The sequence below is a fragment of the Garra rufa genome, chromosome 19 (assembly GCF_049309525.1).
Source record: "Garra rufa chromosome 19, GarRuf1.0, whole genome shotgun sequence".
In the NCBI taxonomy this organism is placed as follows: Eukaryota; Metazoa; Chordata; class Actinopteri; order Cypriniformes; family Cyprinidae; genus Garra; species Garra rufa.
Window position 1 is genome coordinate 43,112,577 of NC_133379.1, and position 27,082 is coordinate 43,139,658.

At 39.6% G+C, this 27,082-nt stretch overlaps 1 protein-coding gene and 1 pseudogene across 1 annotated transcript; one reads left to right on the forward strand and one right to left on the reverse strand.

Moving 5' to 3' along the window:
* Nucleotides 1–1,522: 1,522 nt before the first annotated feature.
* On the reverse strand, nt 1,523–10,275 carry LOC141292132 (NACHT, LRR and PYD domains-containing protein 3-like). The gene is made up of 7 exons (XM_073824085.1): nt 10,212–10,275; nt 10,000–10,128; nt 5,827–7,600; nt 5,474–5,647; nt 3,550–3,720; nt 3,349–3,440; nt 1,523–1,566 (listed from the first exon to the last, which is right to left on the reverse strand). The coding sequence occupies exons 1-7, from the start codon at nt 10,273–10,275 to the stop codon at nt 1,523–1,525; spliced, it is 2,448 nt and encodes an 815-aa protein (XP_073680186.1).
* Nucleotides 10,276–11,983: 1,708 nt separating this feature from the next.
* On the forward strand, nt 11,984–21,961 carry LOC141292133 (uncharacterized; annotated as a pseudogene).
* Nucleotides 21,962–27,082: the final 5,121 nt, after the last annotated feature.

Consider the following 27,082-nt stretch of genomic DNA (forward strand, 5'->3'; position numbering starts at 1 on the left):
CAGGGGACCAGTTCTCCTCTGGCCAGACGAAACCAGCAGTTTGTACCAATGTCCGGTTGTAGAGATAGATAAGCTATACATGTGGCAAGCAGTGTAGACAACAATTGTAGGAGAAGAAGCCATTACTCACCGTGATTGTGGAAAGATTCCAACTTACCAACTGATGTTGTTCGAATTCCTGAAAAAAACGGAACGGAACTGGCTAAAGGAGTACTAACGATATTAAACACGAGAGAAAAAACATGAATGGAAACAGATGACAAGCTAACCGGCTAACGCAATGCTACAGATAGTAAACAAGAGTTTAAAAGCGTGAATGGAGTGCGAGTGGAAAGTTAACTGGCAAATGGAATGCTAACGTGCTGCACTCGTGTCGTGATTATAAAATAATGCGAACGATCAAATTAGTCATATTAGTTTGATATGATTAGATTGATATATCAGAAATCAAGTTAAGCTTTATCTATCAATTTAAAACGGCAGAATTAACAATAAGATAGAGAATCCAACAGAAAACCGAAGCTGCAGGGAGCAACAAACACAGACCACTCTGCAGCAAGGCAAGGCAAACAGGAAGCAGGGAAAACGCACTGGCCGCATAGGCTCATTCCTCGAAGGCAACCGTAGGAACTAACTGCACTTTGAAAGGATTGGGACACGTAGTACACGTCTTTCCAGTCTATTGCCACCAACCTCTTGTTGTTAACACACCCAGCAAATGTGTAGTATTTTAAACAGCAGCTTGAACAGGACCCGATTCAAAAAGTTTTTTTTTTTTTTTTAAACCAAGATTGGTCTGAGTCCACCATCCTTTCTGATAATAATAAAAATAGGGGCTGTAGAACCCCTTCTCCATTCCAGCTGAGGGGACTGGCTCTATCGCACCCTTCAAAAGAAGAGTTACAACTTTCCACCCAAGGACGGCAGCACTCTTGCCCTGAACAGAAGTAGTAGAATGCCACAGGGCTCAGCTGGTGCCTTGCAAACTAATTGCATAGCCGAGTGGATGACTCTTGAAAAACCTACAAGAGGGATTAACCAATCCTTTAGACTCTCTGTCAGCAAACTCAAGCACAAGGGACAGTAAGATGAAGAGAGGAAGCAGATTGAAGAGAACGAGAAGGAGTATGGATGTGGAGAAGATCAGATAGGTACAAAGGAGCCAGATTATGAATAGCTTTAAAAGTTAGCAAGAGAATCTTGAAGTCAATCTGAAGCTTAACATTAAGCCAGTGTAGCTGCTGCAAAACACGGGTGATGTGGTGAGAGGAGGGGATTCTGGCAATAATGTGGGCTGCTGAGTTTGTGATATATGATTTCATACAACAGTTAAGTAAATAAGAAGTTGATATTGTGTTATATTTTAAACATTATATTATGTGTTTTTGCTTTATTTTGCAGAGAACATATTACCTTTAGTTTAGCATATTACTTTTAGTTCCTTTTTTAAAGTATCATTTCATTTAAAAAACAAAATAATTTGCATGTCGTGCGTGTAACACGGGTGTTGTGAAAACAAGTGTTATGTCTGTGAACTGTCACAGTCGTAAATGTTGGAGTTGTATTCTAACAAACACAGAAAATCTCTGGTAACACTTTCTATGAAGCCCCTATTTATAATACATTATGAGAGTATTTCTAAGGCATTATAATGAATGCATAATGCATTATAATACAATTTATAATATGTTATATCATCTCATTAATACTCGTAACAACAATTATAATACATTATAATACTTGAGTATTTGAGGTTATAACTATTAAGATTATGATTATTTATAACACTCAATGGATGCCATTTAATCTATCTAATTTATAATGGACTATATCATATTACATTTATTTTTTCATTTATATTATGTTTTATTAGTATATGGTCCCCTTATTCTACTGACTATAAGCAACTTTTCAACTACATGTCAACTAACACTCCTTAGAGTAGTAGTAGACTTAGGTTAAGGTTAGGCTAGGTAGTAGGTTCATGTACTTGCAAAGTTACTTATAATCAGTTTGCCATTTGGGGAACCATCAAAATACAGTGTTAGCATATATTTTGCATACTACTAATGATAATTACTGTTAGCTGACATGCAGTTGCAGAGTTACTTATCAAAATCTGTCTGAAGGATATACCATCCAAATAATCAAACTGATAATACAATATACAAACACATTTATCTCATCTGATACCTGATCGTATGGCTCTTTGAGAAATATTATTATAATTACTTATAAGTGGTCTTTGTATGCTTTAAGTAAAGTGACATGAGAAACATGGCAAGATATGAGACTTATAATACGTTATAACTATGGAGGAGGTAATCATACTCTTAAAAGCTATAACCACAAATAAGTAAAACATTATAATACATTAAAACTGATCTTATGAATACTCATAAGATGATACAACATATTATAAGGTTTTTTATAATGCATTATAAATGTATTATAACGCCTTAAGAATACCCTTATAATGTATTATAAATACAGGCTTCATAGAAAGTGTTACCAAAAACAGACCCGGCTAGAACACGCGGAGTGATACAAAATTGTAAAAGGACGTTCCTGTAGCGATACCAGTAGAATATCTCACGTAACTACTCAACTTTACATAGATTCATTTTTAGGCAGCAGATTAGGCAATTAAGAGCAAATGTGGACATCAAAATAAAAATACTGTTTGCAAATAGTTCAGATGCATTACAAATTTACATTCACAGTAAAATTACAATACTAATATGGATATCTGTCTTAATATTTTATTATCTAAATGTAATAGCTTCTTGTTCTTGTTACTTCAATAGATTCATAGCAATTCTCATTACAGATTTGGAAATATGTTTGGTGCATTTTATATTTTCAAATGTATATACATGTTGATTTAAACTCATAAAACTTGTATTAAATGGAGTTTGTGTAGTTTTTCCATTTTCCAGTGATATCGTTTACTATTTGAACTGAACTGACGATGATATCACTGAATTCATTGATGAACTGCCTTTAACTGAAAATTGATTATCTACAATAATGAGTTACTTACACACTATTGTTGTGTTTAAATACTCTGCAGTTGCTTTGACACAATCTGTATTGTTACAAGCACTATATAAATAAAGGTGACTTGACTTGATTTGAAGTAGCATTTACTTCAAACTGAGTCTCTCTGAGACATCATTTTCTTGGGTGTTAATGAATTCAGTGTCATGCTTCACTCTCAAACAAAATGTGGTAGCACGTTGTTAATTATTTTATGGAAAACAGTTTACCTCAGTATCTCCAGCTTAGAGTTTCTCTTCAGTCCATCAGAAAGCAGCATCACTCCATGATCCTTCAGGTCATTGTTACTCAGGTCCAGCTCTTTCAGACCAGAGTATGAGGATTGTAAAACTGATGACAAACTCTCACAGGACTGGGCAGTGAGATTACATATGGAAAGTCTGAATAAGTAAAAACAGTAATTAAAAACAAAATAAGTCTTGGCAATATGATTTTTATGATTAATTTAATGTTGGGGGAAAAAATCAATTAAAGCGTTTGAACTCAAACCTCAGTATCTCCAGCTTACAGTTTCTCTTTAGTCCATCAGAAAGCAGTTTCACTCCTGTATCTTTCAGGTCATTGCTACTCAGGTCCAGCTCTCTCAGGACAGAGTTTGAGGATTGTAGAGCTGATGACAAACTCTCACAGGACTGAGCTGTAATATAACAGCCATATAGCCTGAGTGGAAAACAAAACAAACAGCCATATTAATGTGTTCATCTGGTTTGTATTCCGGCCTTTATATTTGGCCTAAGTACAGCATAATCAACATTTTCTTTCAGGAAAACCACATGATGAAAGTAGTTCCAGGCAGATCTTTACTGCATTAAATGACCGTATCACTTCACCAAATTATTTCAATTATTTTAAAAGACTTTAGCTAGAAAATGACTTCATCAATAAAGCAAGGGGACAATAACAAACTATTTTCCTGTAGTAAAGCTGCTTTGACACAATATTGTATAAAGTGCTATAAAGTTGACAACTTGACTTGATAAAACAACAGATACATTTTTGCAACAAAATGACATTTTATGATGTATGGAAAGCACATACTCTATTTTTCCCCACTTTTCTCCCCTTACAGACGCAAACATTGGAAACATACGCATGATAATATTGTTAACGCTACTCTAATTATATTATCAGTAAAAAAAGTTTAGAAATTAATCTTACTCACAATAACACAAAAACTGGATGAATGCCTTGAAATATCTCATCTGATCAATGTCTTGATGTGTGGTTACTGTAGTGTAAGCGGAATAATTGACTGCGGGCAAAGTCATTTATTCAATTATTAATAATGCACAACTGTAAATCGCGTCATCACCACCTCAGGTGTGCATTATTTTTCTAATAATTTAAAGCAGCCCAGAGTCAATTATTCCTTAATTAACTCATGTGTATAATTTATGTTGTGATTTGTTTATTTTTCAGTGTGACAGTGTGTATGAATGTGTATATATTGTCAGAATTGTTTTTGTATTCCTCCTTTATTATTTTGGATCGATATTTACTAATCTTAAAATATGCTAAAGCATTTAATAAAACCAACTGAAAATTTAAATTGCTTCGATGTGTTCCAATTCATATTACTAATATTTTACAGTTTCAGTGATTTTGCAAACAATAATTAAAATTTTACTAAATAAAGAATAATTTGAAAATATTCTTTCAATCAATTTTCATTAAATACATGAATATTACTTTGAATATCTCTTATCAGGGTCGGTGCCAGAGACACAAACTTTTTTTATTTTTAATATATTTGTGTGTGTGTGTGTGTGTGTATATATATATATATATATATATATATACACACACACACACTGGTCCTTCTCAAAAAATTAGCATACTGTGATAAAGTTCATTATTTTCTGTAATGTACTGATAAACATTAGACTTTCATATATTTTAGATTCATTACAACAGAGCACTGCTGATTCACTCACCCCACCCTACAATACCTGCCGGACCTGTGATTCGAACCCTCACTCTTCAAGTTACAAGTCTAACTCTCTAACCATTAGGCCATTAAGTTTGAAACGTATTAAAATTCTTTCTAAACGCTCTTCTAGTAACACTTTACAATAACAAGACAAGACAAATACATGACAAGTATATGCTGCTGAGTTTGGTTCATTTTTGTGTGGCGAGGTGTTCTGCAAACAAGTTCATGGAAAGGAAACCGCGATGACAGAAATACAAGTAAAATGTACTGCAGTGTCAAATCCAGGTTTTCCAGAATGCGTGGAAACAGAGATGGATTTCACATTAGGTTTTTTTGAGTAGACATTCCCTGCCTTGTTCCCTTGGAAAAACATCACTGATACATTTATTCTAAAATATAAATGGGAAAATTGGCTATCTGTAATTGTGAATTGGCAATTCATCCACATATTGTAACCTAGTGATTTAGTGAATATCAAACCTCAGTATGTTCAGCTGACAGTGTGAACTCTTCAGTCCATCATAAATCAGCTTCACTCCTGAATCCTGCAGGTGATTGCTGCCCAGGTCCAGCTCTGTCAGATGGGAGTCTGATGATTGGAGAGCTGAAGATATAGTTTCACAGCATGTTTCATCAAGACCACAGCCGTCAAATCTGCAAGAACAGAAGGTTTGATTGATTTTGATTATTTTCTGATGTTCAGTGTTTTTGCAACATATTTTATACTTCACTATCAGGACAAGAAGATATTTTAAATAATATTTCAACATTTAATTGTTTAACGATGTAGAATAAAATATTTGATCAAACAGCAGTCAGTAAAAATTACTCACAGGGCTTTTTTGCAGCTTCTCACAGCTGGAACGAGTCTCTTGTGATTTTCTTGTTTTGATGTGAATCTCTTTGGGTTGAAGTCATCCAGCACCTTCTCTGACATCAGCAGTATGTAGGTCAGCACTGTGCACATTGAAGATGAGAGTTTTCTTCCTGGATGTGCATCTGAACTGATGTAACTCTGGATTTCCTCATATAATGAATGATCCTTGAGCTCAAGCAAGCAGTAGAATAGGTTGACTGAAGCTTCATCTGAGATATTCTTGTTTTGCACTTGTTTAATGTGTTGAGTTGTTTGTCTGATGCTCTCTGTGGTGTCTTCAGTGTCTGTGATCAGACCCTTGAGCAGGTTTTGACTAGATTCTAGTGTAATGCCCATCAGAAACCGCAGGAACAGGTCCAGATGTCCTCTCTCACTCTCCATGGCTTTATCAACAGCCTTTTTTAGTAGCTCCTGCAGTGTAATATTTTCTTCTGGTTTATCAAAGAAAAACTGAAGCTCCTGCATGTTCTTGTTCAGGTAACAGATGAACACATGCACTGCAGCAAGGAACTCTTGAACACTCAGATGCACAAAGGAGAAGACCTTCTTCTCATGAAGTCCTTTTTCTTTCTTAAAGATCTCAGCGATCATTCCTGTCAACTCAGTGTCTTTGCTCACATCAATATCACATTCTTTCAGATCTTCCTCATAGAACACAATGTTTCCCTTCTTCAGCTGTTCAAACGCCAACTTGGCTAACTTTAAAATCATTATTTTATTTGAGTCTAAATTCCTTGCATATTCTCTTTCTTCTTGTTTATCATACTTCTGGTTCTTCATGTTCATCTGTATCAGCAGGAAGTGGATGTACATTTCAGTGAGTGTTGTGCTGATGTTCTCTTCACTGTCCTTGAGAATATCCTGAAGTACTGTAGCTGTGATCCAGCAGAACACAGGAATGTGGCACATGATGTAGAGACTACGATTTGTCTTAATGTGTTTGACGATTCTGACAGCCAGAGTCTTATCTGTGATTCTCTTTCTGAAGTACTGCTCCTTCTGTTGGTCAGTGAATCCTCGCACCTCAGTGAACAAACCTACATACTGAGGAGGGATCTGATTGGCTGCTGCAGGTCGTGAGGTCACCCAGACCAGAGCTGATGGAAGCAGAGTCCCTTTGACCAGACTTGTGAACAGCACATCTACAGATGATCTTTCCTCAACATCATTCAATGTTTCGCTGTTAATATTCAAAGACAGGCGACTCTCATCAAGTCCATCAAATATGAAGACAAGTTTACATTCCTCATATAACTTAGATTTTTCCAAACCCTTCAATTCAGTATAAAATCTCAGCAGAAACTCATGAAGACTGAACTCTCTGTGTTTAATGCAGTTAATCTCTCTGAATGGAAGCAGGAACACACAATGTATATCCTGATTGGCTTTTCCTTCAGCCCAGTCCAGGATGAACTTGTGCAGAGAGACAGTTTTTCCAATGCCAGCGACTCCTTTGGTCAGCACAATCTTTTTCTTATTTTTTCCCTTTAATAATGTAAATATATCTTTGCATTTAATTGGTTTGTCCTGTGTTTGTTTGTTCTTGTGAAAAGCATCATCAATCTTCAGAATCTCACGTTCCTGATTAACCTCCTTCATATCTCCCTCTGTGATGAAGAGCTCTGTGTAAACATCCTGGAGATGTGCTTCATTTTCTTTCTTGCCCTCAAAAATACATTCTGCTTTCTCCTTCATGTTGGATTTGTGAGTTTCCAAGAATTTTTTCAAATCTGCTGTTACAAAAGATAATAAAGTTAATAAAACATTGGGAAAAATCAAAAACAGATTATTTCCTTTTTTATAAACATGATAAAGCTTTTACATCATTGTGATCTCTTCAGTATTTCTTCAACATACTATAATTTAACTACTTTTAAAAGTAACTCCACATACTTTAAACTTACAAAGATGCAGCACATCTAATACTTGAATGGGAGAAAGTGCAATGCACAATTAGGTGGAATAGTCCTGCTTCTGAATAAAAGAGCCAGTTGTTAATTGGTAAAGTCATCGTGTCACTGCAGCTGCACTTATCAACTTCGGTTGCTATAGAAACAGTCAGCTTCCTGACCCAGCTAGGAATGTTTAATGTTCTGGGAATGTTTTCAGCTGAAAGTTTTATTTAAGTTCCCAGAATGTTCTGTTAAAAGGTAGGATAACTTTCTCTAAAACATTCTACAAATGTTTATTGATAGCATTATTAGAACATTATTCTCCAACATTCTAATAAATAAAAAAAAATGTCGACTTACATTGCTCAGATGTCAAATTTAGTTTGAAAGCAAAAACCTAACCTTTGTTTGATGTCAAGCTCCAACATCATTAAATAACTCCAAAAACAGCATTACCAGCTTCACTTGTTATAAACTGGAATGACTTTATTTCTGTCTTATATTTACAAATCAACAGAGGTTTAGATGTTGAAGTCTGTTTGAGAATAATAGTTTGGTTTGATTTCACCATCATGGGGAGAAGCGTTTGCTTTAGTTGAGCATTTTGACTCTGGACTTTGTTAAAAATATTATCATGTAGTGATCAATGATTTAATCAGATAGTCTGTATTTCTATCTGTAATTTTCAAAACACACTGTTCACAAATCACTTCAAACTCCTAAAATAGTTAGAAAATAGTTTTCACACACAGACATCAAGAATCGGTGTATGAATCTCAACAATGGTGACATGCTTCATGCTGCAGTGCATTCTGGGAGCTCGAGTTTTGTAAGATGTACCCACAATACATTGCAGAATGAAGCAAGTCACCAATGTTTAGACTCATACACTGATTCTTGATGTTTGTTACAAAGAAGTGTTTTTTTTATCCTTGAAATGCATCTGATTTCTGCTGAATCTCTGTCTGTAGAAACACTGAACTGCTATAACAAATAAAGTGCAGCACCACAGATTAGACTAAATGAGAACAGATAATTAGAATGCTACATGCTGATAGTTTAATCATTAGCAAGCAAACCAAATCATCTGTTCACATTGTCTCTTACTGTTTTTGCCATAACAAACATCCAAAGACACTTATCAACATAATGGTGAGAATAAACCAAACTATTACTTTCAAACAGACATCAACATCTAAACCTCTGTTCACCTCAGTAAAAAACTTGTGTAAATGTATGACAGAAATAAAGTCAATCTGGTTTATAATAAGTAAAGCTGGTAATTCAGTTCACATCCAATGTCCAATAGGAAGATTCCCACTTAAATCTTTATTAAAATGTTAGTGGATAATGTTCTAATAAATAAATCATGAAACATTTGTATAATGTTTTGAGAATGTTATTCTACCTTTCAGGAGAATACTCCTAAATAAATGGGAACTAACATAAGACTTGCTGCTGAAAACATTACGGAACATTCTTAGAACAAAACCATTCCTAGCTGGACAGATGCTCTCAGGACTGTGTTTGTGCAATAAATGGTCTAGCCTGAAAAATACGTTTTTTTACCAATTTAAATGACTTGATTTAAAGAGAATTGGTAATACAGTCACAACTGTGACTTATGCAGTAAAAGAAAAAAAAATGATGAAAAAAAAAACATCGTTTTGAATACGACTGATAAGACTGCACCTTGTTCTGTTCTTTTTTGTGGCTCTGTGTGGAGAGAGAGAGAAAAGACAGAAGTAAAAAATGTGTGACAAAATACACAGATACACAAATGAAAATACTGTAGTATGTCTGCGTGAGAACAATATGACCATAAATGAACTGTGAGATTCATCTCCCTGTTATTATTCTCCTTCAGTCACCATAGAAGTAATGTCACACAGCCTCCTGTGTATTTTTATGAGAAGTTATTTTTCAAGTGCTGCATTATTGCTTTTCTTGGTTCAAGGTTATATTCCATATTTGATATTTCCAACTGTGTAAATGAGTAAGACAGTAAGAAAGAAATAAAGACTGAAGATTTAGGACACGATTGTGTTCATGTGACAGTTCTTCACACATCTGTGCAGACCATTGATGACTGAGACGGACTGAGAAACATTTATTACTGAACTGATGAGGAAGAGGAATCTAATTCTTAGGTCAACTTTTATAAGAACTGGTTTACAATCACTCAGCATTATTTCACTGCGGGCTAATAAGCAGTGTCTCAGTTACAGTCACAGTACCGTGTCCTGCAGTGGTGATATTGAAGGTCACTGGGCCTGTGATGGTGTTTTTATTGAGTACAGGAGCATATGAAGTTCCTCCCCCCTGAGCATTCATAATAACACAGACTTCACTGCTGCTCATCTGAACTGGAACACAGACAGAGAGATTCATTACATTTCAACATAAAGACAGACAACTTCACCATCACTGATATTCTGTTCTTCATTACCTTCCTTGTGTTTTTTATCTTCCAGCTCATCTTGTGTGTCACTATGCTGCTCAACAGATGCCATCGTCCTTCACCGACTCGCTGCTGTTGGACAGGAAGAAAAAAGGTTTTTAATCACTCCACTGTTAGACACTTTACTGAAATAAATAAGCAACTCTATGAAAATGAATGAGTAAATTAAATACAGCAGCAGTAAATATGAGTTCTTAAATGTCTCTGTGTGGATATTATTGACTATATTTAAAGATAAAAATAATATGGGTTTTGTTTACTATAATCAGGCAAAACAATAAAAAATAATACAATGAAAAGGAGAACTTGCTAAACGTCTGCTACTTCAACATGCTGTGTTTGTCTTGTGCTGTTTCTCTTTTCTTCAGTGAATCTGCTTGTTAACAGCAGGTGTTTATCAGCGTCTGAATTCATTTGTGTTTGTTTTCTCTCTGTCAGGTGGACTATATTAGTAAACTCATGTAGGACATTGATTCTTCAGACATGGGACAAAACATGTCCAGCAATTAACCTAACCTATCTTTCAATCACTTGTATTGTATTGTATTGTTTTAAATGATTTGTTCAGATGTTTAAACAATTAATTGTTTAACAGTTTTGAGAAGTTATCTTGTTACCATGGCAGTTGCACAGCAGACGTACTGTTCTGAGATCAAACTAAATCTTTTGTGTACTTCTCAAGAATGAGTGAGGGAATAGTGAATGAGGCTGTAACCAACTAACCCTTTGTTGGAATATTTGCATAACGCCGCCCAAACGTATACTCCTAGAAAGAAGGCTTTGTTAGAGATTGTCTTACTAAGGGGAGATGAGAGGGTCTGAATTGATTACTATTGGAGAAAGCAAACCAGCTAACTCCTTATTAACCAATCACACTACAGCCTTGACGTCACTGAATTTCAGAGATGTGCGACACTCAATCACCGTTTGGGAAGTGCTGGAAGCTGAATCACACCTATTGCAAAAAAGTCACTGACTTCTCTTATAAAATGGCTTTTTTTCCCCCGTGGTAAACTAAAAAAGTTAAACCCAAAAGTATTGTTTGGTGTAAAATATGTTGAAGGTTAGCTGATGCTGTTGATTCATTCAATGAAAAGCTGCTAGTTTCTATGCGAAAGCAAAAGCTCTTTATTTAGCCTTTATTTGGCATCTGCTTCTGCCAGTCATTGACAGCTTTTTAAAAATATGATCTTTAAACATTATTTCCATTAAAGGCAAACTGTGCTGCCATGTATTTCACCATGTTTTATGTTTTTTTTTTCTTTACTGTGTGACAAATAGTGGATCCTGAAGCTATTCTAACTAACTCCTCACAGTTTTAAATCAAATGAAAATACCTTTACCTGGATCATAGAACAAACTAATTATTTCAGTTTTGTCATTATTGCGCTGGAGGAAGTTATCTGACAGTCACTTTATGTCGACAAGGCAGTCCAGCAAAGACGGATAAGTCATTGGTTTTCAACATAGTATTGAATTCAATTAATTCAACTGATTTGATCCATACTGTGGAGATAGGATGTATTTGTATTTTCCAGTACTAGCCCTAACCACTAGGGGTCAGCAGTGTTATAGTCTTACCAGTAGAGTGTTGATCACCAATCAGAAGTGGAGCTGTGCTGCTGCTGCTCTTCCTGTTCCTGTCCTGAAAACAGGATAACAATCAGTTTGTTACAGAAGATTGTTCATCTGTTCAGGTAGGGTGACCATATTTTAGTTTTCAAACTAAGAGGACAGTGGGGGCAGGATGTAGACGGGGGATGTTGGGTTTGAGGGGGTTAAAAATCCCCCAAAGTAGCGCAGTGACCATATCCCAAATATCAAAACTCAACATCAGTCATTTCCACACCTAAAATACATATTTTACATCACCGTTATGCAGACTGATCAACAGGTTTCCTAACAGTGGCCATCCTTCACAAACTTAACATACATAATGGATATTTGTATTATTTAACAGTTAGTTATTGCAGGTTTGCATTGAATTTCACAGTTTTTATTCATTTTGAGCAGTACTGTATCTGTTTCTGCAGAACTAAAGTAACATCTTACTCACAATTTCTCTCAACATGGGGACAGGAGAGCTATTAATGAATAAATGGGCAAAGTAAACCCCAACACTGGCTCTGTCTAGAGTCCATTTCCACGTCACACACTCTGACATCAGCACAATGTAGTTTTTAGACCCCGAACATGAAAATAGCGCAAAACAGCTAAAGATTGTGAGAGTTCAATTCAAGTGCTTCTTTTGTCATTTAATCAGCTTTCTCATTTCCAGGTATATCAACATGTGCTGGTACCCACACTGACATTTCAGAGGAGGATCTTCTGAAACTGAAGACCAGTAAGTGTATAAACATGACGGAAGCTGCACCTCTCACCATCATCCTGGTCATTAAACTGGACACGTTCACTGAAGAAGAGAGACTCTCGGTGGAGAAGATCAGAGCCATATTTGGAGAAGAAGCAGATAAACACACAGTCCTCCTCTTCACTCATGGGAATCAACTGGACAAACCTATTGAAGAATTCACTGAAGACAACGAGGCTCTGAAAGAAATCCTGAGTCGCTGTGAAGGAGGATATTCAATAATAAAGACATGGAGGATCGCAGTCAGGTTGTGGAGTTCCTGCTGAAAGTAGACGCTGTAGTCGCTGCTAATGGAGCTGAATATTACACCAGCGACTCTTACCAGGATGTGGAGAACATGCTGAAAACTAAACCAGAGGAACTGAAGAAGCTGTATGAGAACAAATTACGAGACTTACAGAGAGAACTGGAGGCCAGATTTGCTGAAGAGAAGAGGAAACAGCAGGGGAGAATAGAGACACTGACAGCGTCTGAGCAAGAGAAAGAAAAGCAGATCAAAGAGTTGGAACGACTGAACAAGTGTACAATGACCGAGGACCAGCGATATTATAAAGCAAAGCTCAGAGAGGCCAGAACAGACCTGTACTCATCCAAATATAATAAGAAAGATCTTTCAGAAGTTCTGCAACATCAGATCTTCATCACATTCACATTATGGAAATATGTGTGTATGTATTTATGTGTCTATAACAGGGGTCACCAACCCTGCTCCTGGAGAGCTGTTGGCAGAGTTTAGCTCCAACCCTAATCAAACACACCTGAAAAAGCCAATCGATGTCTTCAACATCACTAGAAAGCTGGAGGCAGGTGTGTTTGATTAGGGCTGGAGCTAACACTTCAGGACAATGGCCCTCCAGGACCGAAGTCGCCCATCCCTGAGCCAAGGTGTTTGTGTTTCTTGATCATTACAGACAGGTGTTGAACTGAAGTCTGCAGGACACTAGCTCTCCAGGCCTGACATTTTCTTTATTTAAAATATGGATTTTTATTTATTCATAGGCTATATGGCTGCAATAATATTTAAAAAAAAATATATTTTCCTGATGTTTCAGATTTTCTGTTGATATGCTTTCAGATTTTATGTAATTTCACAGTATATCCACCTCTTATTACAGCAAAATTCCCAGCATTAAATTATTACAGCACTTGTGCAACCAGTCACAATTCACATTGGTACAATTTACTCAAGACGATGGTATGTGTGTAACCTGTGTGCCATTTTTGTATGACAAGTTATTTTATAAATTGTTATTATTATATATATAGGGTAATTGCACATAAATAGTTTTAACAAAACAAATATGATTATTTTTGAGAACGTTTTTACATGTTTACTGCAGACATGGCAATGACAAACGCTATGTAGTACAATATTTTAATTTTAATTTTAGTACAATATTTTAATTGATTTAATTTTCTTAATTCACTAAACACTGCATAATGTATGTATGTACTGTAAGTCACTATTCTCTGCATTAGCAATGTTTTGAACATTTGGACTAAGGAGTTGACCGGTTTCAAATGATGTGTTCTCGTTGTAATGTATTGATTCGCATTAGTACTCACTAATTAATTATCATTCCTCTACTCTTGTAGTGCTGAAAAAAGCACCTGCGTGAAGGAAACCGGTAGGTTAAAGACTATATGCATACTGGCCCACTTCAAGCACTGTTCAGATTTAATACAATTGTAGTGTTTTTTTTTTATTTTTATTTTTAACTGTTGTAGAACAACATATCCCAGGCATATTCTATCCTTGTTGTGAACCTTCTGGGAGTGTTTTGTTGATCTGGTAGTTGTGGCTGCTGTTATGTACTTATTTATTTTAGTATTTATTAGTGGTGGGCCGTTATCGGCGTTAACGTGCTGCGTTAACGTGAAACTCTTATCGTGCGATAAAAAAAATATTGCCGTTAATCTATTCTCAAATTTGGGTTGGGAGCTGGGTCTAAACTACGCAAGCTATGGTGACTTTCACCTTGATAGTTTAACCCGGATGTATACCAAAGAATATGGTTGCGCGTTTAAGTCTCCTCCGCCAAAACACAGACGGGATCGCGTCGTCCTCCATTCATAAAAACCGAATCTACTATAGCGAAATGCCACGTAAATTCGTCGTTTTTTGGATTCATAAATCAAATGTTGGTCAGTCACTTAATTCAAATCGCGATATGGACTAGTGTATGTGAAAACTGAAATGCAAAAAGACCGTTTTAATATGAATCCGATATATTCCGTTTGCCTAGCTGTATGTATGCATTGCGGAGACGAGCTTTTACTACACGCATACTGAAACACACGTGACGCTCCCGGTAATTTTTGGCATTTTCATCTCACATGAACAGATAAACTCAATCTCCCAAACTGCTGTCACTTTTACCGTTTCATTTGAGAAAACGAGCATCATATCATACTGTATGACACAGAAACTTCACGGCAACCTCTCAAAATAAAAGTACGGTGTATAAAAAATAATTTCATTGTTAGTTAGTTAGTAAACACAAGTACATCTAATTGAACATAATTTATTTTCATCAAATTATCATAGAACAGCTTATCATCTTATCATCTGAATGCCTTCAGCAGAATTCAAATTAGCCATTTTAATCTAGATTTCTTTCTTTTTTCTTTTTTTGAGACCAAGAGTCAAATGAAACTCTGGAGTTTACAGAAAGCAGCTGTTTCATTCTCATATTTCACAGATCTGAATTAAAAAATTAACGATCACACAATGAAACTCATCTTTGGGGGAAAAAAAAATAAGTGTAATTTCTATTCTACCATGCCTTGCCAAAGTTCTGGAGAAGCTTGTCCAAAAACAGTTAAATGATTTCCTGGATAAAAATCATATATTATTTGACATGCAATCTGGTTTTCGGACAGGACATGGGTGCATAACAGCCACCACAAAGGTCCTTGATGAGGTAATTACAGCATTAGACAACAAACAGGTCTGTATTGCCACCTTTATAGACCTCGCCAAGGCCTTTGACTCTGTCGATCATAGGATCCTCTTACATAAGCTTTCCAGTATTGGTCTGTCCTCCTCTAGCTGTGCTTGGTTTGCCAATTATCTCACCAACCGTGCCCAGCAATTGAAGGTTGAAAACATTATGTCAGACCCACTTAATATCTCTAAAGGTGTGCCTCAAGGCTCCATCCTGGGCCCAACCCTTTTTTCTATCTACATCAATGATATAGCCAGAGCTGCTGGCACCTCCAGGATTCATCTTTATACAGACGATACCATTTTGTACTCAGTTGGTTCCTCTCCCAATTCTGCGGCTTCCAGTCTTAAACTCAGCTTCACCTCTATAGAGCAGTTCTTTGACAATCTCCACCTCCGTATTAACACCAGTAAGACAAAATGTATCCTTTTTAGCCGAAAACCAGTCACCGTGACTCCACTTACAATCACCTGCATGAACGGTATGGCTCTGGAGTATGTCAAAAAATATAAATATCTAGGTATCTGGTTGGATTCATCCCTGTCATTTATTACACACATCAATAGCCTTCAAACAAAAGTTAAAGCTAGACTAGCCTTTTTTTTCCGCAATAAAACTTCTTTTACTTATGCTACCAAATGCACTCTCGTTAAGATGACAGTACTGCCAATTTTGGACTATGGCGATATTATCTATAGAACGGCACCAAACACAGCCCTAAAAAAACTTGACACACTCTATCATTCAGCCATCCGTTTTGCCACTAATGCACCCTTTCACACTCATCACTGTGACCTGTATAAACTGGTGGGCTGGCCCTCCCTTCATACCCGGCGGCTCCATCACTGGTTTCTCTTCATGTACAAGACAATCCTGGGCAAGACACCTCTCTATTTGTCATCCCTTTTTCATGCTGCTCATAACGCCTATCACACAAGATCAAGTAATTTGATTAAATTAAGTGCTTCTTACTTTAACTTCTACTATCTTTGGACGTAATGCCTTCCGCTTTGCAGCAGTACACGACTGGAACATACTACAAAATACCCTGAAACTTACATCTTTGATCCCAATCGCCTCCTTTAAGCAAAACCTCCAAAATTACATAGTTGACTCTTGTTCCTGCTGACAATTATGAAACATATTTGTGACCCTGGACCACAAAACCAGTCATAAGGTTACATTTGACAAAACTGAGATTTATACATCATATGAAAGCTCAATAAATAAGCTTTCTATTGATGTATGGTTACCGGTAGGTATGTATGGTTAAAAAATAAAAAAGACTGAGAAAATCACCTTTAAAGTTGTCCAAATTAGGTTCTTAACAATGCATATTACAAATCAAAAATTACATTTTGATATGTTTACAGTAGGAATTTTACAAAAAATCTTCATGGAACATGAACTTTACTTAATTTCTTAATGATTTTTGGCATAAAAGAAAAATCAAAAATTTTGACCCATGCAATGTATTTTTGGCTATTGCTACAAATATACCCCAGCGACTTAAGACTGGTTTTGTGGTCCAGGGTCACATTTAAGCACTTTATTCTTTTTCTTTTTTCTTTGTTGTTTACCTTTTTTAATTCAATTGCTTGTTCTATGTGTGTCATGTGTTTGACTATGTATAGTTGTACAGTATGTCCCTATTGATTCCTGTAGCCTCTTGGCCAGGTCATGTTTGTAAATGAGAAGTGGTTCTCAAACAGTTTACCTGGTTAAATAAAGGTAAAAAAAAAAAAAAAAAAAAATTGGATTATTTAGTTTGGCTCATGTCCAAGATTAGATTACATGGAGAGGGCTGGGTTTGTGACTTATACTGCAGCTGGCCACCAGGGGGCGGCCAAAAACATTTGGGTTTACTTTTCTTTTTCTCGGGACTCTTGCAGCACACTTGATAAAGACACAGTATTTCATCAAAACTGTCTGCAAACACATGAAGCTGTTGATTGAAAGTTTCTTTCTCGAAGAGTGAAAAGTTCACGATAAAAGAAACTGTTTGAGAATCAAACAATATAAGAATGAGCAGCGTTCTGTGATTGACTGACAGAGACACACTTGATCATCTGTTTGATCACTACATGAACAGCCTTCAATAAAACCATCAAAATAGCTTCAGCACAGCATTAAAGAAGCAGAAACTGATCAATGACGCATCATAAGATGACACTCAAACAATGAATGAAAAACCAACACTCACCTCAAATTAAATGTGTAGATCTTTCTGCTTTGTCTGAACTGTCGTGTTGAACAACAGATCTGAAATCTCTTTCACTTCTAGCAGAACCAGAATGACAGTCATCTGAACTATGAAATCTGATTCGTCAGTTAAAAGGAAAGGTTGTTCTCAGGAAACACTGATAAACTTAGAAGTGGTTTTACAAGTTTGTGACTATATGCTTTGAACATGTACAGTATGTAAGATATTTATACGTGTGTGTCACTGTTGATTGAACAGCGATGCTTTCCGTGTTAAAAGGTGATTGTGTAAATAAAAATCATAACTTCATTATTTAATCTTAAATATGTGTCGGTTAGGATTCATCAGGTAAACAAAGTATTTTTATTTCTATTGTTTAGTAGTTTGTGATTCATTCTGCAACGTTTCGTGACAAAAAAAAAAAAAGACTGGCTCAATTTGTGTAGTATGAGTTACATGCCGACTGCTAGAACATTTTATTTATAAAGCATTTTATAAAGCAACTTTTTGGCTCAAGGTCTGCATTTAAAGTCACACCAGAGGTGTTCAGAAGATATTAGGACTTTACTTTCTGCAGAACAGTCAAGTTCTTCCACACTGACTGAATCAATCCTTTCTTTTTGAACCTTATACACAGAGGCATTGTCATGTTCAAATAGAAGAGGGTCATGTCCAAACTGTTGCTATAAGATTAGAGACACTCAATCCTCTAGAATATCATTATGTGCTTAAACATTGAGATTTGTACTCATGGAAATTACTAAAGTAGTCCAACAAGTTCATTAAGTATATAAGCAATATGCTGAACAAGGTAAATCAAGACACAAGCATAAATAATATACAACAATATAAAAAAATCCTGTAAAATGCCAGAGTTAGATTTAATGTAGATTTACAGCAAGGATGAGATCTATAATGGAAGATAGGGCTTTATCACTGAACCCTTTAAAAACAAATGACAAAATCTTAAACTGAATCCTACAATAAACTGCTATTAATTAATTATTTAAGTTTTGTTATTATTGTGCTGGAGGAAGTTATTTGACAACCACTTTATGTTTTTATTTGCCAGATCTCTGACTGTCTCAGATCCACTCGATGCTTCCCACTTCACCACATACCAGTGTCCATCAAAACAACTGAGGACATGAGTGAGAGCAGACGAGAAAAACAACCCTCAGAGCATTTCATCACAACAGGTCAAACTGGTTCCCCTTCAGTCGAATCACTTTGACGTTACATTGGGAATTCGCCTAGAATCCAATCATCTCTGAGCCTTATAAGTTTTTCGGCCACCGTGGCGAGGCACGAGGGGGACTTACATGTCACGGTGCAGAACGTACCGCCGGCCCCAAAAGCCCCGCGGTCTTCTGCCCATCAGCATAGCCCCGTCGAGTGGCCGGAGCAGTACGCCTCCCTGGTACCCGGGCTGGGCGTCTCCTTTGGCGCTCCACAGGAGGAGGAGATGTCTGTTGCAGCATCAGAGGGGGAGTTGGGGAGCGAGGACGCTATCCCGGCGATGCAGCGCCCCTCCGTGGTTGCTGCCCCTTCGGAGGTGGACTCCGAGCTCTCGGCTATGCTCCTCCTTCGCCAGGGGGATCGGTCTGGAGGTTACTCCATCGCCTTCGGCCGATCCTTCCCGGCTGGATGATTGGTTCCTGGGGAGGGCTCCCGCGGCACCCTTCAGGCGACGAAGGTCACAGCGCGGGCCCTTGGTCAGGTGATGTCCACGGCTGTGGTCCAGGAGCGACACCTATGGCTTACTCTGGCTCAGATGGCAGAAGTCGACAAAGTACGCTTTCTTGACGCTCCCATCTCCCAGAGTGGCCTATTCGACGACACTGTCGAGGACTTCGCCCAGCAGTTCTCGGCAGTACAGAAGCAGACGGAGGCGATCAGACACATTTTCCCCGCCGCGAAGTTCCCATCCCGCCGCCGGTCACTCCGCCTCCACCTGTACATCGCCGAGGGCACCCCCCTGCGGCCGCAACATCAATGGCTCTGAACCCTGCGGAGACCTACGAAGCCAGGTTGGCAGAGAGGGTCCGCAAACGCAGAGCCAGCCGTGGGGGAGCGGCGCCACCCGCGGCACAGGGACCGGCCCGAAACACCCACAAGAAAACTGCGAAACGTCCCTGACGCGGGCAACCAAGAGGTGATAGAGACTGCTCTTCAGGGGACGATGACATCACGTTCCCGCTCCCGGTGGAGGGCCGGGAGCCACTGTGTACTTCAATGCTGCCGTCGGCCCATCGGTCGATGGTACCCACATTTTCACAGAAAGAGCTAGTTTTCTAAAAACACATCTGGGGCCTCGGTCCCGTGTTTCCTTCCTGAGCAGCACTTACACTCCTCGGAACCAGACTCGGAGCCCTCTGTCGCCAGCGGGGAACCAGGGAAGAGGTAAGCACTGCTTAGTGCAGTTAGACTTTTTTACAGAACGTATATCCTTCTGGTTTCAGTCTCCTTCCCTGTCTTCCCCTAGGCTGCCCCACCATGGTCACGTCGGTCAACGTTCCCTTGATGCCGCTACGGTGGTTGATATGGACGGTGCGGCCCGGTTTGGCGTTTCAGCCCACCAGGCGCCCGCCCAGGTTCAGAGGTACCCTTTACATTTTTCGGGCATGCGTGCCTCTGTCCTGCCTGCAGAGGTCGCGTTCCTACTGGCGAAGGACGCGATCCAGCCTGTCCCTCCAGCTGGGATGAGGTCAGGGCCTTACAGTCCCTACTTCTACGTGCCCAGAAAGAGTGGTGGGTTAACACCCATCCTGGATGGAGCTCTGTCCCGGTCCCTTCTCAGGCTGTCGGCACACACGCTCACGACGAAGTACATACACGTATGTTTCCGTCTCCAGGGCTGGGTTGCAGCCATCTGCCTGAAGGGCACCCACTGTCGCGTCTCGATTTCCCCTGGCACACTCCCCTTCGGGGGTCTGTCTCGGGGGTCAAGCACTTCAGTGCGAGGTGCATCCATTTGGCCAGTCCTTTCTCCCCTGCTTCTTTAGGCCACGGGAGCTCCCCTGTCCCCTCTATCGGAAGACAGGGATTCGCGTTCCCAACCGTCTCAGCGACTGGTGCCTTGCAGCCCACTTGCAATTTCCGTTGTGCGAATCCGGGGACCCGGTGCTTCGACACCCCTGCCATCTGGTCCTTCAGGTCAACCGAGGGAAGAGTAAACTTTGTTAAGGTACGGAGGATCTCTCTCCTCGGTCGGGAGCCCCGACTCGGTCCACAAGACGGCCCGCTTTACTACTAAGAGCGCGCAGTCAGTGCTGTAGTGCCTAATCAGAGTTTAATCAGGCACAACACAGCGGTCCCTCTCAAAACACAGAGGCTCCTGGGGCACATGACAGCTTTAGCCGCTCTGCCGCTAAGCTTGTTTCATGTGAGACTGCTTCAGCACGATCGAGTCCCATGATGGGCATAGCATCTCGGCTCACTCCGGACTGGCGTTTTCCCGCAGTATTCCCGACAAGTCAGCCCGTGGCCTACCACGGGTTGGGATGCCGTGTCAGCCACATCCGCTCGCCCTTCCTGATTCCTCCCATTGCCAGCTGCCTCTTTTTCAGAGTTATACTGGCACACAGCTGACCTCCGGGGCCAAAGTACGCCGTTCCCCAGCGAGTCTCCTTGCACAGACACTGTGCAAGTCAGGGAGGACGAGGAGTAAGTCTTATGGTGCGCTACGAGATTGGCCCACCCGGACTTAGGTCTTAGTAACCATTCCCTCGCGGCAGTCCCTCCCTGCAAGGGCACGGATCGACACCATAGACCTCTCCGGCCTTCCACAGGCCGTGATAGAAACTATCACTCAGTCCTGAGCCCCCTCTACCAGGCAGGCTCACGCACTGAGATGGGGTCTATTGCTGACTGGTGCTCCTCTCGCAGAGAGGATCCACAGAGATGCACGATTGCAGTAGTGCTTTCCTTCCTGCAGGAGAAGTTGGAGCGCAGGCTGTCCCTTTCGACTCTCAAAGTGTATGTTGCCGCTATCGCAGCATATCACGATGCAGTAGATGGAGCATCCCTAGGTGAGCACCACATACCCTCTTTGGACCTTTCTGTCGCGTTTCCGGGCCTGCGGGACGCCCCGTTTGAGCCACTGGCCTCATTCGAGCTTAAATTCCTGTCACTTGAGACAGCGCTCCTGACTGCCCTGGCCTCCGTTAAGAGGGTAGAGGATCTACAAGCTTCTCTGTCAGCAACATGTGTCTAGAAATCGGGCCCGGCGACTCTCACGTGAATCCTGAGACCCCGGTCCGACTATGTGCCCTAGGTTCCCACGACGCCTTTCAGTGATCAGGTGGTGAACCTGCAAGCTCTGCCCCTGGAGGAGGCAGACCCAGCCTTTGCGATGTTGTGTCTAGTCCGTGTTCTACGTATACATGTAGACCGCACTCAACACTTCAGACGCACCGAGTAGCTCCTTATTGCTTCGGAGGATCAGCAGAAAGGGAATGCTGTCTCCAAACTGAGGTTGGCTCACTGGGTGGTAGATGCCATCTCCCTGTCATACTTATATCAGGGACAGCCATGCCCCTTAGGTGTTCCTGCCCACTCCACAACGGAGTGTTGCCTCATCCTATGCGTTGGCTCATGGCGCCTCACTAGCAATGTTTGTAGAGCTGCGGGCTGGGCGACACCAAATGCCTTCGCGGGGTTTTATAACCTTCGCGTAGAGGCCATTCCTCCCGTGTCCTAACATAGAGAGGACTTCAGGTGAGCGGGAGGGCGGCTGGTGTCGGTTTGCCGCGCCATTCCCACGGGATCCGTGCGCTATTTTCCCAGGATGTAGCCCCTTGGTGAACCCTGGGTCCTCCATGCCCCGCAGTCAGGGTTAGATGCGGAGTAGTTCTGACTGTGCTCCTGCCGGGTCTCTTTCGCCCCGCAGGTTGTGGCTGTATTTTTTCCAGAGGTCAGCCAGAAGGCCTCTGTTTCCCTCATATTAGGGTTGGGCGATGTCGACCAATTTGGCATCGTACGATGTCTAATGTGAAACATCGCGATGGACGATGGCATCGTCTGCGGGGGGGCGGGGGTGAGGGATGGTTGTTGTTAAATAATTTATTCATAACGAATTAATTAATTGTAGCCTACCGTGTCCATCAGTGCTTAATTTGAGCCCGATCCTGTTCTGGAAAATGTCCGATTTTGGATTTTTGCGTTCCGGTATTTGTTTTTAAAGATCCGGCATTAACAAGTGCATTAGATCATGACAGTGCGTGCGTGCAGACGAGACAAGAGCAAGCGCGGGTTTATATAGATGCATTTGGAGGATGTGTGTTGGTCCTTAACATATTTTCGACCAGTCAGCTTTTTTAAGTTCAATAACGCTCTCATTATTTGCTTACTGCTTAACCCACTCTCTCCAAACGCATTTACTGAGCAGCAGAATGTTTAGAGAGAAAGGGTAATATCAGAAATAATACCAAATCAAGCGAAATATTATGTATTAACATTATAAACACTATAAACATAGCTATAAGTTAGTTACCCTGACTCCAAAACGAATGATTTAAATGTAGAGGTATTTAGAATAGAACAGAAATGAAACAAAATATATAAAGTTAAGAAACTAAAACAAAGCGAAACTAAAAATAGCGCGTTGGGCTCACGCACCTCTGTTTTTCGGCACAAACCCAAGTGTTTCCATATTCCCAATGTATTTGAATGATAAAGTGTTATTTATAATGTATACTAGGCTTTGTATAGTTTCATGTGCTCCGCCCCCCCAAACCATGCTTCAGCGCTGCTGGCATTCCTGCGGGGTCCCCCACAATTGGCCCCCAGGACGTTGGGAAGGTTGCGTTACACGCCTGCCTGCTGGCACGTATACTTGTCGGCACGTAGGCTTGTGCGTAACGCGGCGTCAGGGTCGTGGCCTGTTCCATGGGTTAGTTCCCAATGTAACGTAGAAACTGATTCGACTTAAGGGGAACGTCTAGGTTACGAAGGTAACCCACGTTCCCTGAAGGAGGGAACGGAGACGTTACATTCCCCTGCCACGTCCCTGGCGTCGCGCTGACGCCGGCTTGATCGGCTCTTCAGCGAAAACCTGACTGAGTGGTGCGCGCTGCCATCTTATATACCCGTATGTACGGGGGCGTGGCCGGCGCGCACGTCCACTCGTCAATTTTCAATTGGCCTTTTTAATAAGGCTCAGAGATTATTGGATTCTAGGCGAATTCCCAATGTAACGTCTCCGTTCCCTCCTTCAGGGAACGAGGGTTACCTTCGTAACCTAGATGTTTTCAAGATGATATAAGTGTTTTCTGCTAGTATGAACACTCATTGGTGGCATTCAGATTTTACCACACAACTGTCGTGGACTTGCGTGTGGGACGGATTTCAGGAGATAAAACCACCACAGTGTTGATGACAACCTCTTGTGTTTGAAAGAGACCGTTGAAGCAAGACTGAGTAAAAAAGAATTGATGAAATGTTGATTTTCATGGGGCTGATGAGTCCTCAACAGATATTGGCATTGTTCAGGCTGTCAGTCCAAATCCGATTATTGTTCTTTTCAGATAAGTGTCCTGTGAGCCTTTGTATTTCACTGAATATCTACTATGGTTTGTATGGCAATGGCGTTGCGTTAGTACACCTGCACTAAAAACAACAGTGTGCAATACATGGATCTGTTCTTCCTACCCTTTGATTTGACAGTTTGACAGCAAGATCTTCTGATCCTCATAACTGATCTCTAGCTACTTTGGTTCTTCCAAACTAGTTAGCGCATTTGATTAAAACATCAGTTGTCTGAGATTACTGTGCGTTGTCATGTTCATTGGAAAAGGCAGATATATTGATACTCAAAACCATCTTAAATATGGTAGTACTTTGGTTCTTCCAAACTAGTTAGCAGATTAGATTATAGATTAAATATGGTAGTATTAGGCTAGCAGACATTTTAGCTGTTTGTTTTAATAGCGTTATGATTCATGTTTTGTTTCCAGATGTGTCTGTTTCGTTGGTTTCAGTTATCAAGGATATGCTGGTGAGGCAGATGGTCTAAATAATTACAGACTTATAGCTTTAGCTAGAATTCTGGCAAACGTTTTTGCTGCATATGATAGAAGAGTTCATTCATTCCACAGATAACCGTCAAAATACAATGAGAGCGATTCAAGAGTCTTAAGTAGAACGGGTATATTTTTAGTAAAAGACAACATTACATTGTATGAGTAAAATGCCACGAATCATTAGGATATTAAGATCATGATCCATGAATGTATTTTGTAAGTCTCCTACCGTTATATGCATTGCTAAGAACTTAATTTGGACGACTTTAAAGGTAATTTTGGCAATATTTAGATTTAGGGTTGTTTTCTCTATCAAAGTGACATTTCACAGCAAATTCACAAATCCCACTTTATAATGAAAAACTTGACCAGTCCATTTATAAACAGCAATCTCATTTTGCTTTTTTGTCCAACATTTAATGCCCAGTGGGATTATCATCTGCCATAGAGGGCCATCAAACAATGGCGTCAAGTGAGTTTACCTCGCTTATAGACGTTGCACTAGAGAAGCATTTCTCCAAGGCTGACGCTACCTCTAAGCAGAGATTCAACAATCTTGAGCAGAGATTTGATTCCATACAGTCAGATCTAACATCGCTGAAGGAGGACATCAAAGGACTAACCGCAGATCACGCAACTTTGACAAAGCGCACTGAAAAGGTGGAGCAAACAACACAATCATTGTCAAAAAAATTAACTAATGTGGAGGCAAAGATGGCAGAGCTAGAAGATTGTAGCAGAAGGAACAATATTTGCGTTCATGGCCTGCCTGAAGGAAAAGAAGGCTTTAATGCTACACAATATATCACAGCTCAGTTACCACTGTGGTTCCCTGTACTAAAAGATGTACCACCAGAAATTATGAGAGCGCATCGTATTGGACCCCCTCGAAGCAAGATTAAATCCAGGCCAAGAGTGCTGATTTTTGTGTGCCTGCGGTACATTGACAGGGCGAGGATTTTAAATTCTGCAAGAGACTCACCGCTGGAGATGGGAGGCAAAGATGTTCGCTTCACCGCTGACTATAGTGTGGGAACAAGAGTCCGACGCAAATCCTGCTATCCTGCAATGGAAAAGGCCTGAAAGACTGGTTTTCAGGTTTTTCTGATTTATCCGGCTACTATAAAAGTATCTAAAGGACACGACCATAACTTCTTTGACGATCCGGCGAAGTTGGATCTGTTCCTCCAGAGTCATGATGCAAATGATAAGTCATGCTCGTCCGTTGGAAATAACTTCATGGACGGCGCAAGAGATTCAACAGCCGATGAGTAAAAATAATTTCTAATTGAATTATTCCAAAAGTTTCCCCTTTTTTTCGATTGAGTTTTAATTAATTAAAATACAATCCTCTGAGATCAGCTGCTGGTTGTGACTTCAGACATTGTTTTGGTTCCCCGCTTTTGGTCATGTGATCAGATGGGTGATGTTCTGATTGGGTGAGTTGTTACAGACCACATGATGTCAGTGATAGCTCACCGCAGTTGTGAGAAGAGGAGGAGGGACTGATCAACTGTTTTTGAGTTAGGACTATAAAATTGATGGACGGAACGGAATTTCAGTTATTTTTTTATTTATTTTTTTGATGGAACTACGAGTCAACAATTATTATTATTATTATTATTATTATTATTATTATTATTATTATTTTGAGCAGGACTATAAGGAGATAATTTTAGTTCACACAAATGATCACAGGCTATAAGGATTTATATTATTTATGGTGTTTCCTATTTGTATATGTGTTGGTGTTTTGTTTGTTGTTGTTAAGACCTAGATATATGATTGATTTATGCAGTGGCTGCTGCTCTATGATGGTTCAATTAATAAATAAGTGTAATAGAGATATATTAGTTAATAAAGATGAGTTTTTTTGTTAACTTACCCAAAAAAGGACTGAAGGTGGCACATTTAAATATATGTAGCCTTAGAAATAAATTAACTGAGATCTCAAATATTTTGTTAGGGGGCAATATACATATTTTGGCAATATCAGAGACTCATTTGGACACAACATTTGAAGATTGTGCATTAAATATACAAGGTTATACAATATATAGGCAAGACAGAAATGCACATGGGGGTGGGGTGGCAATTTTCATTCAAGAACACATACCAGTTAAAAAGAGAAATGATTTAATGACAGATAATATCGAAGCTCTATGGCTTGAAGTACATATACCCCATTTGAAACCACTATTGGTCTGTTGTTGTTATAGGCCACCAAATGCAAATATTGATTATTTAGAAAGTGTATGTATGATGAGAGATAATGTGTGCGATCATTCTAATGAAATATATCTTATGGGAGATTT

What these genes read in the sequence shown, in the direction of transcription:
- LOC141292132 (XM_073824085.1), bottom strand. Translation starts at nt 10,275, where the DNA reads ATGGCATCTGTTGAGCAGCATAGTGACACACAAGATGAGCTGGAAGAT. An exon ending in TGTCAGCTGAACATACTGAG is followed by an intron (nt 3,721 to 5,473) that starts GTTTGATATTCA and finishes TTTTCCACTCAG; the next exon opens with GCTATATGGCTGTTATATTA. An exon ending in TCTGAAAGAGCTGGACCTGA is followed by an intron (nt 1,567 to 3,348) that starts GTAACAATGACC and finishes TGTGTTTGTTAG; the next exon opens with AATACAACTCCAACATTTAC.